This window comes from Ranitomeya variabilis, chromosome 3 (assembly GCF_051348905.1).
Source record: "Ranitomeya variabilis isolate aRanVar5 chromosome 3, aRanVar5.hap1, whole genome shotgun sequence".
Classification (NCBI taxonomy): domain Eukaryota; kingdom Metazoa; phylum Chordata; class Amphibia; order Anura; family Dendrobatidae; genus Ranitomeya; species Ranitomeya variabilis.
Genome location: NC_135234.1, coordinates 512,119,779 through 512,136,491, shown reverse-complemented (window position 1 = coordinate 512,136,491; position 16,713 = coordinate 512,119,779). Strand labels below are relative to the sequence as shown.

The 16,713-nt window shown below is 45.4% G+C and overlaps 1 protein-coding gene across 5 annotated transcripts in view; it reads right to left on the bottom strand.

Annotated features, from left to right (window-relative positions):
- The window catches only part of LOC143816487 (cohesin subunit SA-2-like), a 122,578-nt gene extending 114,242 nt beyond the window's left edge, over nt 1-8,336 (bottom strand). For 4 of the 5 annotated variants that reach the window (XM_077296915.1, XM_077296916.1, XM_077296917.1 and 1 more), the window contains exons 1-2: nt 8,191-8,322; nt 3,551-3,675 (exon numbers count right to left, since the gene is read on the bottom strand). In XM_077296915.1, the coding sequence (XP_077153030.1) occupies nt 3,551-3,591 (41 nt within the window). In that variant the 5' untranslated portion in view covers nt 3,592-3,675; nt 8,191-8,322. Of the gene's footprint in view, nt 1-3,550; nt 3,676-8,190 lie in introns of all 5 variants that reach the window. The other variant, XM_077296919.1, reaches the window with a different exon arrangement.
- Nucleotides 8,337-16,713: the final 8,377 nt, after the last annotated feature.

The following is a 16,713-nucleotide window of genomic DNA, read 5'->3' as shown; positions in this document are numbered from 1 at the left end:
ACTGAGACTGCCCTGACCAAAATTACTAACGACTTACAGCCAAAGCTAACAGACAATTCTCTATACTCCTCCTTCTAGACCTGTCCTCTACCTTTGACACAGTTGACCACTGCCTCCTACTACAGATCCCCTCTTCCTTTGGGGTCAAAGACCTCACCCTATCCTGGATCTCCTCATACCTTACCAACTGCACATTCAGCGTTTCCTACTCCCATACTACATCTTCATCTCGCCCTCTCTCTGTTGCTGTCCCTCAAGGCTCTGTCCTTGGGCCCTTACTCTTCTCAATCTATACACTCGGCCTAGGACAACTCATAAGGTCCTATGGCTTCCAGTACCATCTATATGCTGATGACACTCAGATCTACCTCTCTGGCCCAGATGTCACCTCTCTGCTCTCCAGAATCCCGGAGTGTCTATCAGCCATATCCTCTTTCTTCTCCTCTCGCTTCCTCAAGCTCAATGTGGACAAATCTGAACTAGTTATCTTTCCTCCATCTCGCATATCTTCCCTACCTGATCTATCTGTCAAAATAAATGAAACCACACTTTCCCCTGTCCCCAAAATCAGCTGCCTCGGAGTAACCCTGGACTCTGCTCTGTCCTTCAAACCACACATCCAAGCTCTCGCCACCTCCTGTCGCCTCCAGCTCAAAAATATTTTCAGAATCCGTCCTTTCCTCAACCCTCACTCTACCAAAATGCTTGTGCATGCCCTAATCATCTCCCGCCTCGACTACTGCAACATCCTCCTCTGTGGCCTACCTTCTAACACTCTCGCACCCCTTCAGTCCATCCTTAACTCTGCTGCCCGACTAATTAATCTCTCCTTGCTACACTCCTGCTTCCCCTCTTTGAAAATCCCTTCACTGGCTCCCAATATCCCAGCGTATCCAGTTTAAACTACAACACTGACCTACAAAGCCATCCATAACCTTTCTCCTCCATATATTTCCAAACTAATCTCTCAATATCTTCCCTCACGTAATCTCCGGTCCTCCCAAGACCTCCTTCTCTCCTCCACGCTTATTCGCTCCTCACCCAATCGCCTCCAAGACTTCTCCCGAATATCCCACATCCTCTGAAATTCTGTGCCCCCACACATCCGGTTATCCACCACATTTGGATCCTCCAAAAGAAACCTGAAAACCCACCTCTTTAAAGAAGCTTACAGCCTGTAATGACCACACTGCCACCTCAACACCATCGGAGCTACTGCAACCCTCGACCTACTGTCCCCTTCCCCATAATCCTGTAGAATGTAAGCCCGCAAGGGCAGGGTCCTCTTCCCTCTGTATCAGTCTGTCATTGTTAGTTTTGTTTACTGTAAGTGATATTTGTATTTTGATGTTACCCCTTCTCATGTACAGCACCATGGAATTAATGGTGCTATATAAATAATAATAATAATAATAATGTGACATTTATCGGTTATTACTTAACCCTTACATACATGATCACTTGCAACATTCATACATGAGTAGTTTGGGAAGGTTTTCTGGGGGAATCCCTCTCGCCTAGTACTTGGCAAAGAGCATGGGGAGTGCAGCTAAGACTGCCACGTGCTTCACCTATAGAGAAAATCAATATAAACTACTTAAGTTTTGCTATCATACCCACTCCCTATTGCTTAAACTTAACCCTAGTATTCCCGGCTGCTGTTAGAGATATAGTAACATTGTGGGGGATTTGCCCCACGTATTCTGGTCCTGTGCAGGTATCCAAGGCTTTTGGGAATCTGTTAAGGTCCTCATTTTTAAGGTAACTGGTCTTCAGGTACCCCTTAATCTTAAATTTTATTTACTCAACATTCAGCCATTCAAGATTAACCGCAAAAGCCGAAAACTTTTATTACACATGGCCACTGCTGAGAAACATTTGATGGTAAGTGAATCTTGATTGAACCCCCATCTAATAATTAATTACACAGGTATACAAGATGTACGAAGCATGGAATAGGTGACGGCGAGCGCTTTGAAGCAGTCCGGGCTCCTTGGGACACATACTGGTAACAAGAAGACAGTTATTGAGCATGGGTCTGAAAAGTCGTTTTTGTAACAGGTGTGAACTAGAACTGCTCTTTAGTTCCATCCTCCCTCTATGTGTCACTGTCCTGTCTCAGGTATACTGTAAATGTCATTAGAAGATGGGTACTCTTCAGTGTCGACTTCACTTATTGTTTCTGATTGATTACTAAGTTGATCGATGTTGTATTGTTTGCTAATATTAGAGTATTCTATTTTTTTGTTTTTCTGTAATTTTCCTTTAAAAAAAAAAAAGTAATTAAATTCCAGTTTAAAAAAAAAACAAAACGAATGGGCGTCCATGTCATACATAACAGCATTAAGTCCCCAAGGGAAACATCATTCCATTCCAAATCATTAAGGAGGTCGATTAACAGATGACATCTATGATGTCTGATGGGACAAGTACTTTGGAATCTGTCATCAGGTTTTTGCTATTTCATCTGAGAGCAGCATGATGAAGGAGCAGAGACCCTTATGCCAGTGATGTATGACTTACAGTGTGTTTCAGACTATAAGAAGCAACTCAAATTTAGGGGAGAAAATGGGGAATAAAAGTAATTTTAATGTGAAAATGGGGGTCCGTCTTATAGTCTGAATTTAGCTTAGGGAGGGGCAGTGGTGGTGGAGCGGGGTCACAGGAGGCAGGAGCATGGCCGCTAAGGCAATACTGCAGGATTTGGGCTGGAAGAGGATAGTGTCCCGGCGGTGCGAAGCAGGAGCCATTGATCTCCCGGCGGTGGACCTTAGGAAAATGTCGGTGGTGCGAGGCAGGAGCGGAGTCCCCGCTGTGCACATCTCCTGGCGGTGGGCTACAGGAAAATGGCACCATAAGCGTAGCATGCGCAGATTGAGATCTCAGTATGTCATTGAGCCGAGATCTAAATCTGAGTATGTGCCAACACCGGCGCCATTTTCCTGTAGACCACCGCCAAGAGATCAATGGCTCCAGCCTCACACCGCCAGGACACCCCCTCCTCCCAGCCAAGGAACTGCAGCACAGCTCCACTCCTGCAGCCCCCGGCTTCCTGCGGTGGCGACCCTGCCTCCTGTGACCCTGATCCGCAGTACACCCCAGGTAAGCTACATTCTGACTATAATACGCAGCCCCATTTCCTCCCAAATTTTCTGGAAAAAATTGCTTTTTATAGTCCAAAAAATACAGTAGTTTATTGGGTGAAGCAATTGTGATAATATCATTGTTTTCTCTGATTCTCTGCGGCCCTGTCTAAATACTGAGCCCTGTCCATTACTCACCTTTTCCAGGTCCAGCAATGAATCGCCGCCACTGCTCATGCTTTCTGTTATTGTCTGCAGCGCCAGCATCACCTCGACAGCGCTGCAGCTAATAAATGAGCTCCATGGCCCTGTCCAAGTAGGTGGCATCAGCCACTAAGCTCACCCAAATCAATTCAAACCATTTCAGAAACATTCCTGTGTCTAGATACTGACATATGATGAGAAACATATTTTCTATAGACATTTCTGGCATCCTAAAAATCGGTATCGCCAGTATGACATCTTACTTTTGGCAGAGATCTGCTGATGAATTAGACACAGCTATCATATCTTCTGCATTTTGCCTTCAGGATACAGCCAACACGTCTTAGTCTTGCTCTCCAGTTGCAGTCTTGTAAAAAAAAAAAAACACCTGTGGAATTGTACATGATGGTTAGGATAGTATTTCCCTTACACAAAAAAACACACTATGTCCAACATGGGTGGCTCAGTGGTTAGCACTGTAGCCTTGCAGCGCAGGGGTCCTGGGTCCAAATCCCACCAAGGACAACATCTGCAAGGAGTTTTTATGTTCTCCCCCGTTTGCGTGGGTTTCCTCCGGGTTCCTCACACAAAGAGACATCCTGATAGGGAATTTAGATTGTGAGCCCCGATGGGGACAGCGATGATGATGTATTTAAAGCGCTGTGGAATATGATAGCGCTATATAAGTGTCATAAATAAGTTAAATGATACGTATGGGTACATGCCAGGGCATTTGTACATTCTCAGTGCCACTTATACATTGGGCCTCCACAGGCATTCCCTATACTGCATGGCATATATTATAGGAAAGCATAGGTAATATCTACTAGATCTGTGGGGGTCTGGCTACTGGCATTGCCAGATTTGGGGACTTCTATCATTCATTTGAATGGCGGATAATTATGTGAACTGCTGCTCCACTCACTCTCTATGGGATTGCAGAAGTTAACTGTAGCTACCTAACCTTTGTCCAGCATGGTGGTCTTACTTACAGAAATGTTTGCATTTTTCAGATTGGAGCGTATCGTGCACCTGTTCGTTATACACTGCAGTTCCAAAGTTAAGGGTCACCCAGACAATTGTGTTTTCCATGAAAACTCATACTTTTATTAATCAAATGAGTTGCCAAATGAATTGAAAATCTAGTCCAGACATTGACAAGGTTCGAAAAAAATATTTTTATTTGAAATAATAATTTTTTCCTTCAAACTTTGCTTTCGTCAAAGAATGCTCCCTTTGCAGAAATTACAGCATTGCAGACCTTTGGCATTCTAGCAGTAAATTTGCTGAGGTAATCTGGAGAAATTTCACCCGATGCTTCCAGAAGTCCCTTCCACAAGTTGGTTTGGCTTGATGGGCACTTTTTGCTTACCATACAGTCAAGCTGCTCCCACAACAGCTCAATGGGGTTGAGATCTGGTGACTGCGCTGGCTGCTCCATTACAGATAGAATACCAGCTGCCTGCTTCTTCCCTAAATAGTTCTTGCATAATTTGGAGGTGTGCTTTGGGTCATTGTCCTGTTTTAGGATGAAATTGGCTCCAATCAAGCGCTGTCCACAGGCTATCGCATGGCGTTGCAAAATGGAGTGATGGCCTTCCTTATTCAATATCCTTTTTACCTTGTACAAATCTCCCACTTTACCAGCACCAAAGCAACCCCAGACCATCACATTCCCTCCACCATGCTTGACAGATGGTGTCATGCACTCTTCCAGCATCTTTTCAGTAGCTCTGCGTCTCACAAATGTTCTTCTGTGTGATCCAAACACCTCAAACTTGGATTCATCTGTCCATAACACTTTTCTCCAATCTTCCTCTGTCCAATGTCTGTGTTCTTTTGCCCATATTAATCTTTTCCTTATATTAGCCAGTCTCACTCTGCCCTGAAGGCCAGCATCCCGGAATCACCTCTTCTCTGTAGACGTTGACACTGGCGTTTTGCGTGTACTATTTAATGAAGCTGCCAGTTGAGGACCTGTGAGGTGTCGATTTCTCAAACTACAGACTCTAATGTACTTGTCTTGTTGCTCAGTTGTGCAGCGGGGCCTCCCACTTCATTTCCTACTCTGGTTAGAGCCTGTTTGTGCTCTCCTCTGAAGGGAGTAGTACACAGCGTTGTAGGAAATCTCCAGTTTCTTGGCAATTTCTCGCATGGAATAGCCTTCATTTCTAAGAACAAGAATAGACTGTCGAGTTTCACATGAAAGTACTTTTTTTCTGGCCATTTTGAGAGTTTAGTGGAACCAACAAATGTAATGCTCCAGATTCTCAACTAGCTCAAAGGAAGGTCAGGTTTATGGGTTCTCTAATCAGCCCAACTGTTTTCAGCTGTGCTAACATACTTCCACAAGGGTTTTCAAGGGTATTCTAACCATCCATTAGCCTTCTAACACAGCAAACACAAAATACCATAAGAACACTGGAGTAATGGTTGTTGGAGATGGGCCTCTATACACCTATAAAGATATTGCATTATGCATTACAAGACAGACGTTTGCAGCTAGAATAGTCATTTACCACATTAACAATGTATAGTGTATTTCTGAATCATTTAATGTTAGCTTCATTGGAAAAAAACAGTGCTTTTCTTTCAAAAATAAGGAAATTTCTAAGTGACCCTGAACTTAACGGTAGTGTACCTGTCCAGTATGGAAATGAGCGATGCTGAACAAACCCTTTAATATTGTATTTGTATTCAGCTTGTTCACACCTAATCATTGTGTGCTACCAAAGGCAACTGAGGTGGGGAATCCGTGAGCAGGTTTTTTTCTATGTAATCTAAGAACAAAGGATGAAAAAAAAATCAGGCAGCCTCCCACAACAAAAGGTTCATTGCTCGAATTGCTTTTATCAACCCCCCCCCCCCCCCCAGACTAAAGGTACCGTCACACTCAGAAACTTTGCAAAGAGAACGACAACAATCCGTGACGTTGCAGCATCCTGGATAGCGATCTCATGGTGTTTGACACGCAGCAGCGATCTGGATCCCGCTGTGCCATCGCTGGTCGGAGCTAGAAGTCCAGAACTTTATTTCGTCGCCAGGTCGGCGTGTATCGTCATGTTTGACATCAAAAGCAACGACGCCAGCAACGAGCATAGGGGGCGTCGCAGCGTCTCCTTCTAGCCAGTCGGTACACTCCGGCTGTTTGACATGGAGCTAACAACCAGCGAGAACGAGAAGTGAATCGCCGTTACGTCACTGGATCGCTCCTGCGTCGTTCTGGAGTTGCTGTGTTTGACGTCTCTACAGCGACCTAAACAGCGACGCTCCAGCGATCTAGTTTAGGTCGGCTCGTTGTCTATATCGCCGCAGTGTCGCTGAGTGTGACGGTACCTTTAGCGCCAAAGAAGCACTTAAAACGTGCCTTGGGTAGTAGGTGCTGTAATGCGGGTTGCCATGGCAGCCTGGAGCCTACTTAAGGCCCCTATAATCACCACATTTGTATGCCAATGAAGCCCAGACTGTGTCAGTGCGTACTTTCATAGAACAGTGGCTCAGTGGTTAGCACTGTTGCTTTGCCGTGCTGGGGTCCTGGGCTCGACTCCTGTTCTCTCCGTGTTTGTGTAGGTTTCCCCCCACACTCCAAAGACATAGTGGGAGGAAATGTAGACTGTGAGCCCCAGTGGGGGCAGTGATCATCTCTGTAACGTGCCGTGGAATTAGTGGCGCCATATAAGTGAGTCACATAATGATTTCACTCTATCCTGAAGGTATAAAGATCAAACAACTGCACAGTCACGTCCCCTAGCGGGACTGAAAACAACCCTAAAAAAAAGTTTAATATGAAAAAGAGGTCGGAAATATTTTATTCTGAAAACAAAAATTAAAAATATATTTTTTTTTTATACTAGCTGTAAAACAAGAAGTTATTCAACCTGTACTCTATTAAGAAAAAACAATAACTAAATACCGGTTTTCGGTCAACAGAATTCTCCTTCTGCCCCCCCCAAAAATAAAAAAATTGCAAAACCAAGACACTATATGTCACCAAATGGTCCCAATAATAACTACAGCTCGCACAGACTGACATCGCTGTAATCGCACGGCGGGACAATAAGGATGTGTGTCCACGGTCGGTAAACGCTGCGTGTTTGACGCTGCAGCGTCAAACACGCAGCGTCCAGATGTTCCAGCATAGTGGAGGGAATTTTTTGAAATCCCGTGTCCACTATGCATGGAAACCCGCACGCGGCGGGCCTGCGACTCCGGACATGCTGCGCGTCTTGTCAGATCGCAGCATGTCCGTGGCCCTATGGCGAGGGGTGCGATGATCCCGGATGTGTACAGTACACATCCGGCATCATCGCGTCCCAGAAAGGGGGCGGGGCTTAGCGCTCCGGCGATACCGCCTGCCATCCTGATCGTGGACACGCACCCTAAGGGTATGTGTCCACGTTCAGGATTGCATCAGGATTTGGTCAGGATTTTACATCAGTATTTGTAAGCCAAAACCAGGAGTGGAACAATTAGAGGAAAAGTATAATAGAAACATATGCTCCACTTTTGCATTTATCACCCACTCCTGGTTTTGGCTTACAAATACTGATGAAAAATCCTGACCAAATCCTGATGCCATCCTGAACGTGGACACATACCCTAATGGTGTCCCAGATGAAAGAAAAACCAAAAGCGTAAAATGGAACTCGGTGTGGTCAGTAAGGGTTAATATTAAGGGTTAATCCCGCCGATGGCTGCCCATTCTCTGTGCACTCAGACCACAGCCGTGGTGAATGTATCAGTGCCCCCCAACAGCTGGGTACAGGGGAGGTGAGCCCCTCATGTCCCTGCAGTCAGCAGACACTGCCCTGTAGACCCCTGGAAATGCTGCACACAGGCACTAGAGAACCCTGCAGACGAGACAACATGGCGGCCTGTGGGAGGTCATAGCTGCTATACATACCCGGGGAAGTGGTACCATGCCAACCGGGGCCTCTCCCCCACAGCGCGGTGTTTACAAGCAGGTCTCCGGCTCCTCCTCCGGCCCCGGTACCTGTCCGCCTCCTCCCTGGAGCCTCCCGTGTGACGGGCTGTGATTGGTGCTCTGCCCGCCCCTCATTCTTCCTGCTTCCTCCTCCACCATGGACCAGATCACAGCTGTAATGTCTGCGGCTAGGCCAGCGGGAGAGTGTGCGACATGGCGGCAGTACAAGGCTGTGCCTGGCAGCAGAGCAGGAGGAAGCCATGTCTCTACACTGCAGGTCTCCCTAGCATTACTGCAGCTTCCAGGGAAAATGGAGGAAGTGCCAACCACAATGTGCCCAGCAGTGCCAGTCACACTGTCCGATAACAGTGCCAGTCACATTGTCCTATAACAGTGCCAGTCACACTGTCCTATAGCAGTGCCAGTCACATTGTCCTACAACAGTGCCAGTCACATTGTCCTATAACAGTGCCAGTCACATTGTCCTATAGCAGTGCCAGTCACATTGTCCGATAACAGTGCCAGTCACACTGTCCTACAACAGTGCCAGTCACACCGTCCTATAACAGTGCCAGTCACATTGTCCTACAACAATGCAAGCCAGACTGTCCAACAGCAGTGCCAGTCACACTTTCCCATGGCAGTACCAGTCACACTGTCCTATGGTAGTGCCAGTCACACTGTCCTACAGCAGTGCCAGTCACACTGTCCCATGGCAGTGCCTGTCACACTGTCCTACAGCAGTGCCTGTCACACTGTCCTACTGCAGTGCCAGTCACACTCTGCCATGGCAGTGCCAGTCACATTGTCCTATAGTGCCAGTCACACTGTCCTATAATAGTGCCAGTCACGCTTTCCTACAGCAGTGCCAGTCACACTGTCCCATGACAGTGCCAGTCACATTGTCCTATAGTAGTGCCAGTCACACTGTCCTATAATAGTGCCAGGCACGCTTTCCTACAGCAGTGCCAGTCACACTGTCCCATGGCAGTGCCTGTCACACTGTCCTACAGCAGTGCCAGTCACACTGTCCTATAGCAGTGCCAGTCACACTGTCCCATGGCAGTGCCAGTCACACTGTCCTATGGTAGTGCCAGTCACACTGTCCTACAGTGCCATTCACACTGTCCTATAGCAGCACCAGTCACACTGTCCTATAACAGCGCCAGTCACACTGTCCTACAGTGCCAGTCACACTGCCCTACAGCAGTGCCAGTCACACTGTCCTATGGCAGTGCCAGTCACACTGTCCTATAGCAGCACTAGTCACACTGTCCTATAACAGCGCCAGTCACACTGTTCTACAGTGCCAGTCACACTGTCCCACAGCAGTGCGAGTCACACTGTCCCATGGCAGTGCCAGTCACACTGTCCTACAGCAGTGCCAGTCACACTTTCCCATGGCAGAGTACCAGTCACACTGTCCTATGGTAGTGCCAGTCACACTGTCCTACAGCAGTGCCAGTCACACTGTCCCATGGCAGTGCCTGTCACACTGTCCTACAGCAGTGCCTGTCACACTGTCCTACTGCAGTGCCAGTCACACTGTGCCATGGCAGTGCCAGTCACATTGTCCTATAGTGCCAATCACACTGTCCTATAATAGTGCCAGTCACGCTTTCCTACAGCAGTGCCAGTCACACTGTCCCATGGCAGTGCCAGTCACATTGTCCTATAGTAGTGCCAGTCACACTGTCCTATAATAGTGCCAGTCACGCTTTCCTACAGCAGTGCCAGTCACACTGTCCCATGGCAGTGCCTGTCACACTGTCCTACAGCAGTGCCAGTCACACTGTCCTATAGCAGGGCCAGTCACACTGTCCCATGGCAGTGCCAGTCACACTGTCCTATGGTAGTGCCAGTCACACTGTCCTACAGTGCCATTCACACTGTCCTATAGCAGCACTAGTCACACTGTCCTATAACAGCGTCAGTCACACTGTTCTACAGTGCCAGTCACACTGTCCCACAGCAGTGCCAGTCACACTGTCCCATGGCAGTGCCAGTCACAATGTCCTACAGCAGTGCCAGTCACACTTTCCCATGGCAGTACCAGTCACACTGTCCTATGGTAGTGCCAGTCACACTGTCCTACAGCAGTGCCAGTCACACTGTCCCATGGCAGTGCCTGTCACACTGTCCTACAGCAGTGCCTGTCACACTGTCCTACTGCAGTGCCAGTCACACTGTGCCATGGCAGTGCCAGTCACATTGTCCTATAGTAGTGCCAGTCACACTGTCCTATAATAGTGCCAGTCACGCTTTCCTACAGCAGTGCCAGTCACACTGTCCCATGGCAGTGCCTGTCACACTGTCCTACAGCAGTGCCTGTCACACTGTCCTACTGCAGTGCCAGTCACACTGTGCCATGGCAGTGCCAGTCACATTGTCCTATAGTAGTGCCAGTCACACTGTCCTATAATAGTGCCAGTCACACTTTCCTACAGCAGTGCCAGTCACACTGTCCCATGGCAGTGCCCTATGGCAGTGTCAGTCACACTTTCTTATAGCAGTGAAAGGAAGCAGTAATCCAGTCTGGTGCCAGCTATACCAAAAATTGTAACATCTGATAGATCGGCTTACGGTAAAAAAAAAATTATTCTAAATGTACCAAGTAAAAACAATGCGTTTCAGCTTGAAAAAAAGCCTTCATCAGGTAAAGTATACATCCATACTGGTTCCCGTATGGTTCCAAACCAAAGGCCCCGAAGAGAGTGACAAAAGTAAGGACGAGGGTCCTTGGTGCAGATTAAAGTCCAGAAGGGCACTGTGCAAATGGACACTGTAAGAGCAAGCGCCCGTCGTGCATGTCTGGAGGGGACCATCCATTGTACAAGAGGGCGCTTTGAGAGAGAGGGCCTGGACTGCATGTCAAGAGGGGACTCGTCTACGCCTGTAAGTGAGCACTATGAGGGCGAGGCCTCAAGAGAGACAGTTTTGAAGTGGAGTACAACCGTGATGACCTGTGTGACAATAAATTTCACAGACATACTGGGGAAGGGACCTAAGAATGGCAGAAGAGTCTGGTGTTTGGGATGTTGGACCACCACTGCGAACATTAAAAAACCAATTGCATTAAGCAGGGGTCAGAGAGGCTTGTATAGTGGTTAAACGCTCAGGCACAACTGAAATTGGAAAGACCAGTGACAGTATATGTGGAAAGTGCCCATATGTTGGACGCCCGTAAATAAATCCATGTTGAACTATTTCTTGTCTTGGATTCTTGTCGAGGTCCCAGTGCAATATTCAGTCATGGCTGCAGAGGGTGATGTGTATTCCATGTGAGTCCTTCACGCAGACATTGATAAAATGACCTACCACGTAGGTATTACTGATGGGCTAAGGGAATAGTGTTTCTACACAAATGATGATTGCTGTCCCAAAGTAAAACACCTAATATCTGCTAAACCTACACAGTAGTAATTGGTACAGGAGTGCCAGAGACTAAGATAATTCAAAAGGGAAAAACACATGATCCTTCCAGATTTTGGTGTTAGGCCAAATTCACACATTGAGTATTCGGTCAGTATCTTACATTAGTATTTGTAAGACTTCCACATGTAGTGGGATCTATTAAATGAATGATCTCCACTATGGTACTTATATAAATTTAATTTTATTGAACACAATGTTAAAAGCACAAATACAGTAAAATTACTACATGTAAGAAAAGGTGCACAATCCAATAAAGGGACTATATTGCCATAGGAGATTGCAGTATTATCTAGGCGAGATATAATATATATAAAGTGCAAAATACCTTATGCCATGATATGGAAGTCCATGAATAGACTGCTATCTTAGTCAGAAAAACCAAACTTCATGATATAATGTCCTGAATCAGACCCCACAAAAGATAAATGGCATACACTCGAGGTAGTAGTAGAATATTACCTTGCTAATCGCCTGCTGCAATTTCCCCGGCGTCCCTCTGCCCCGACGCGCGTTTCGCGTTTGCTTCTTCTGGAGGCGCGCGTATAGTCCCTTTATTGGATTGTGCACCTTTTCTTACATGTAGTAATTTTACTGTATTTGTGCTTTTAACATTGTGTTCAATAAAATTAAATTTATATAAGTACCATAGTGGAGATCATTCATTTAATAGATCCCACTACATGTGGAAGTCTTGTTGGATGGTACACATACCCTTCGTTTGGGAGGGATTTGTTTTTGAAGAATATAGAGCAATTGTGTGTGAATATATAATTAGTATTTGTAAGCCAGAACCAGGAGTGGGTGATAAATACAGAAGCGGTGACGTGTTTCTATTATACTCTTCCTCTGATTGTTCCCCTCCTGATTTTGGCTTACAAATACTAAGGTAAAATACCAACTACATACTGAACGTGTGAACATAACTTAAACAAAACACTTCTTTATTGGTAGATATATGAAGGTTCACAGCACAAGCAGCTTTTTGTCTGTGGATGGAGGTCTCTGGCATGCCAGAGCCGGTATGTAACCCTGCAAGTAGAAACGTTACCCCCTAGACTTCAGTCCAGAACCTCTCACCTAGCCAAATCAGTTCTCATACTTTGCACTGATGAGGGGCAATACCCTGAAACACCGTATCTGGAAGTTGAGATTCTGATTTGGCTTTTATCCTAAGTCACATTTCAAGGCTCGTTAAAGGGTTGTTAGTGATTTATAGGAAAGCTGCTTACAACAGGCGGCGCTGTAGAGTTAAATTCCCCTTCTTCTCTGAAGAGGTAATTTGCATTTTCATCAGGTAATTAACACATCCAAGAAGCTAAAGGGTGCCATACACAATAGCTGTTGGACAAATGAAGGTTTGTCCAGCAGCCATCTCTCCCGACTCTTCCATACACAGGAACAGTCTGCAGATAGATCCTGGTTCTCTGAAGGAGCGCTGCTAGACTATTCTGGTGGCAGCTTATCTCACCGAGAACAGAATGGTCACCATTCCAAAATAGGACATGACGAATACTTATCTCCCCCAATATCCTTTGTCGGGAGGGCCCCGATACACATTAGACTCTCATCTGAACCCGCCAATTTCAGCAAGTTTGGCAAAATGCAATCATTGTTATGAAGGGCAAGGGTCATTAGTGCACATTTTTGCTGAACAGCTTCGTAGGCTTTTTTTTGCATAGTTCAGATTAGTGTAAACAAGATGGCATAAGATCAAAAGATGATGAAATCCAACATGTCAAGGGCTATCTATACAATAGAGATTTTGGACATCCAAAAAAGCCAATTAAGACAATCTTCTGCCATCGTCAGTGTCTTTTCACAACATGAATGAGTGTGACAGGTGCATCTCACAAAATTAGAATATGATAAAAAATAATAATTTATTTCAATTCTTCAATACAAAATGTGAAACTCAAAAAGTTAAACTCAGATATTATATAGAGTCATTACAAACAGAGTGATCTATTTCAAGTGTTTATTTCTGTTAATGTTGATGATTATGGCTTACAGCCAATGAAAAACAAATGTCATTATCTCAGTAAATTAGAATACTTTATAACACCAGCTTGAAAAAATGATTTTAAAATCCAAAATGTTGGCCTACTGAAATGTATATTCAGTAAATGCACTCAATACTTGGCCGGGGGCTCCTTTGGCATCAATTATTGCATCAATAATGTGGTATGAAGGCAATCATAAGTGTGGTATGAAGGCTATCAGTCTGTTACACTGCTGAGGTGTTATAGAAGCCCAGGTTGCTTTGATAGCAGCCTTCAGCTCGTCTGCATTGTTGGGTCTGGTGTCTCATCTTCCTCTTGACAATACCCTATAGATTCTCTATGAGGTTAAGGTCAGGCGAGTTTGCTGGCTAATCAAGCACAGTGATACTGTTGTTTTTAAACCAGGTATTGGTACTTTTGGCAGTGTGGACAGGTGCCAAATCCTGCTGGAGAATGAAATTTCCAACTCCAAAAAGCTTGTCGGCAGAGGGAAGCATGAAGTGCTCTAAAGTTTTCTGGTAGATGGCTGCGCTGACTTTGGTCTTGATAAAACACAGTGTACCTATACCAGCAGATGACATGGCTCCTCAAACCATCACTGATTGTGGAAACTTCATACTAGACCTCAAGCAGCTTGGATTGTGTGTCTCTCTACTCTTCCTCCAGACTCTGGGACCTTGATTTCCAAGGCCTAGTGTGAAGTATCCACAATCAATGATGGTGGTGTAGGTCCACTATGTTTTATCAAGACCAAAGTCAGCACAGCTATCTACGAGGAAATATTAGAGCACTTCATGCTTCCCTCTGCCAAAAAGCTTATTGGAGATGGAAATATTCTCCAGCAAGACTTGGCACTTGTCCACACTGCCAAAAGTACCAATTCCTGGTTTAAAAACAACAGTATCACTGTGCTTGATTGGCCAGCAAACTCGTCTGACCTTAACCCAATAGAGAATCTATGGGATATTGTCAAGAGGAAGATGAGAGACACCAGACCCAACAATGCAGACGAGCTGCTATCAAAGCAACCTGGGCTTCCATAACACCTCAGCAGTGCCACAGGCTGATCGCCTCCATGCCACGCCACATTGATGCAGTAATTGATGCAAAAGGAGCCCCGACCAAGTATTGAGTGCATTTACTGAACATACATTTCAGTAGGCCAACATTTCAAATTTTAAAATAATTTTTTCAAGCTGCTGATATAAAGTATTCTAAGTAACTGAGATAATGACTTTTGGGTTTTCATTGGCTATAAGCCGTAATCATCAACATTAACAGAAATAAACACTTGAAATCACTCTGTTTGTAATGACTCTATATAATATCTGAGTTTCACTTTTTGTATTGAAGAACTGAAATAAATTAACTTTTTGATTATATTCTAATTTTGTGAGATGCACCTGTATATGAAATGTGATTTGCCTTTTTCTTCAGCGTTTTTCGATATGCGATTGTTGGGAAGTTGTTCCGTAACCCATCTAAATTCCATCATCAGAAATTGATCCATAATTTACTTTTTTAACTTGTGGCATTGTTTTCCAAAATGGCAACCTTCAGAGATCATGGCTAATATCCCCTTTTTCCCCCAATGGTTGATCATATTGTACAGTTTGGGCTGCTCTCATACCAAGTAGATCAACAAATAATTCCAATAATTTTCAGGTAATGTTACCAACAAACCTACCGTATATACTCGAGTATAAGCCGAGAATTTCAGCCCATTTATTAGGCTGAAATTGCCCCTCTCGGCTTATACTCGAGTCATTCCCAGGGGTCGGCAGGGGAGGGGGAGCGGCAGCTGTCTAATAATACTCACCTGCTCCTGGCACGGTCCCTGCACATCCCTGGTTCTCCGGATGCTGACAGCTTCTTCCTGTATTGAGCAGTCACATGGTACCGCTCATTACAGTAATGAATATGGACCCGACTCCACTCCCATAGGGGTGGAGCCGCATATTCATTACTGTAATGAGCGGTATCATGTGACCGCTCACTACAGGAAGAAGCTGCCGGCGCCGGACAAAAGACATGCAGGGACCGCGCCAGGAGCAGGTGAGTATAACGCAGTGCGCGATATTCACCTGTTCCCCGTTCCACCGACGGCCGCCGCTGCGTCTTCCCCGTCCTCTGCAGTGACGCTCAGGTCAGAGGGTGTGGTGACGCGATTAGTGCGCGCCGCCCTCTGCCTGAACGTCAGTGCAGAGGACGGGGAAGACACAGCAGCGGCCGTCGGTGGAACGCGGACCGGTGAATATAGCAAGTGCCGGGGGCCTGAGAGGTGAGTATGTCATTTTTTTTTATATCACAGCAACAGCATATGGGGCAAATATCTGTATGGGGCCATGTGTAGCATTACATGGGGCAAATATCTGTATGGGGCCATGTGTAGCATTACATGGGGCAAATATCTGTATGGGGCCATGTGCAGCATTATATGGTGCAAATATCTGTATGGGGCCATGTGCAGCATTATATGGGGCAAATATTTGTATGGGGCCATGTGCAGCATTATATGGGGCAAATATCTGTATGGGGCCATGTGCAGCATTAAATGGGGCAAATATCTGTATGGGGCCATGTGCAGCATTATATGGGGCAAATATCTGAATGGGGCCATGTGCAGCATTATATGGGGCAAATATCTGTATGGGGCCATGTACAGCATTATATGGGGCAAATATCTGTATGGAGCATCTTATGGGGCCATAATCAGCATTTGTGGAGCATTATACAGGGCAAATGTGTCTATGGAGCATCTTATGGGGCCATAATCAGCATTTGTGCAGCATTGTATGGGGCAAATGTCTGTATGGAGCATCTTATGGGGTCATAATCAACATTTGTGCAGCATAATATGGGGCATATTTTAATATAGAGCATCTTATGGAGCCCATCATAAACTGTATTGAGTATTATATGGGGCTCCTGATTCAATATGGATATTGAAAAACACTTAAACTACTGATGTCTCAATTAATTTTACTTTTATTGGTATCTATTTTTATTTTTGAAATTTACCAGTAGCTGCTGCATTTTCCACCCTAGGCTTATACTTGAGTCATTA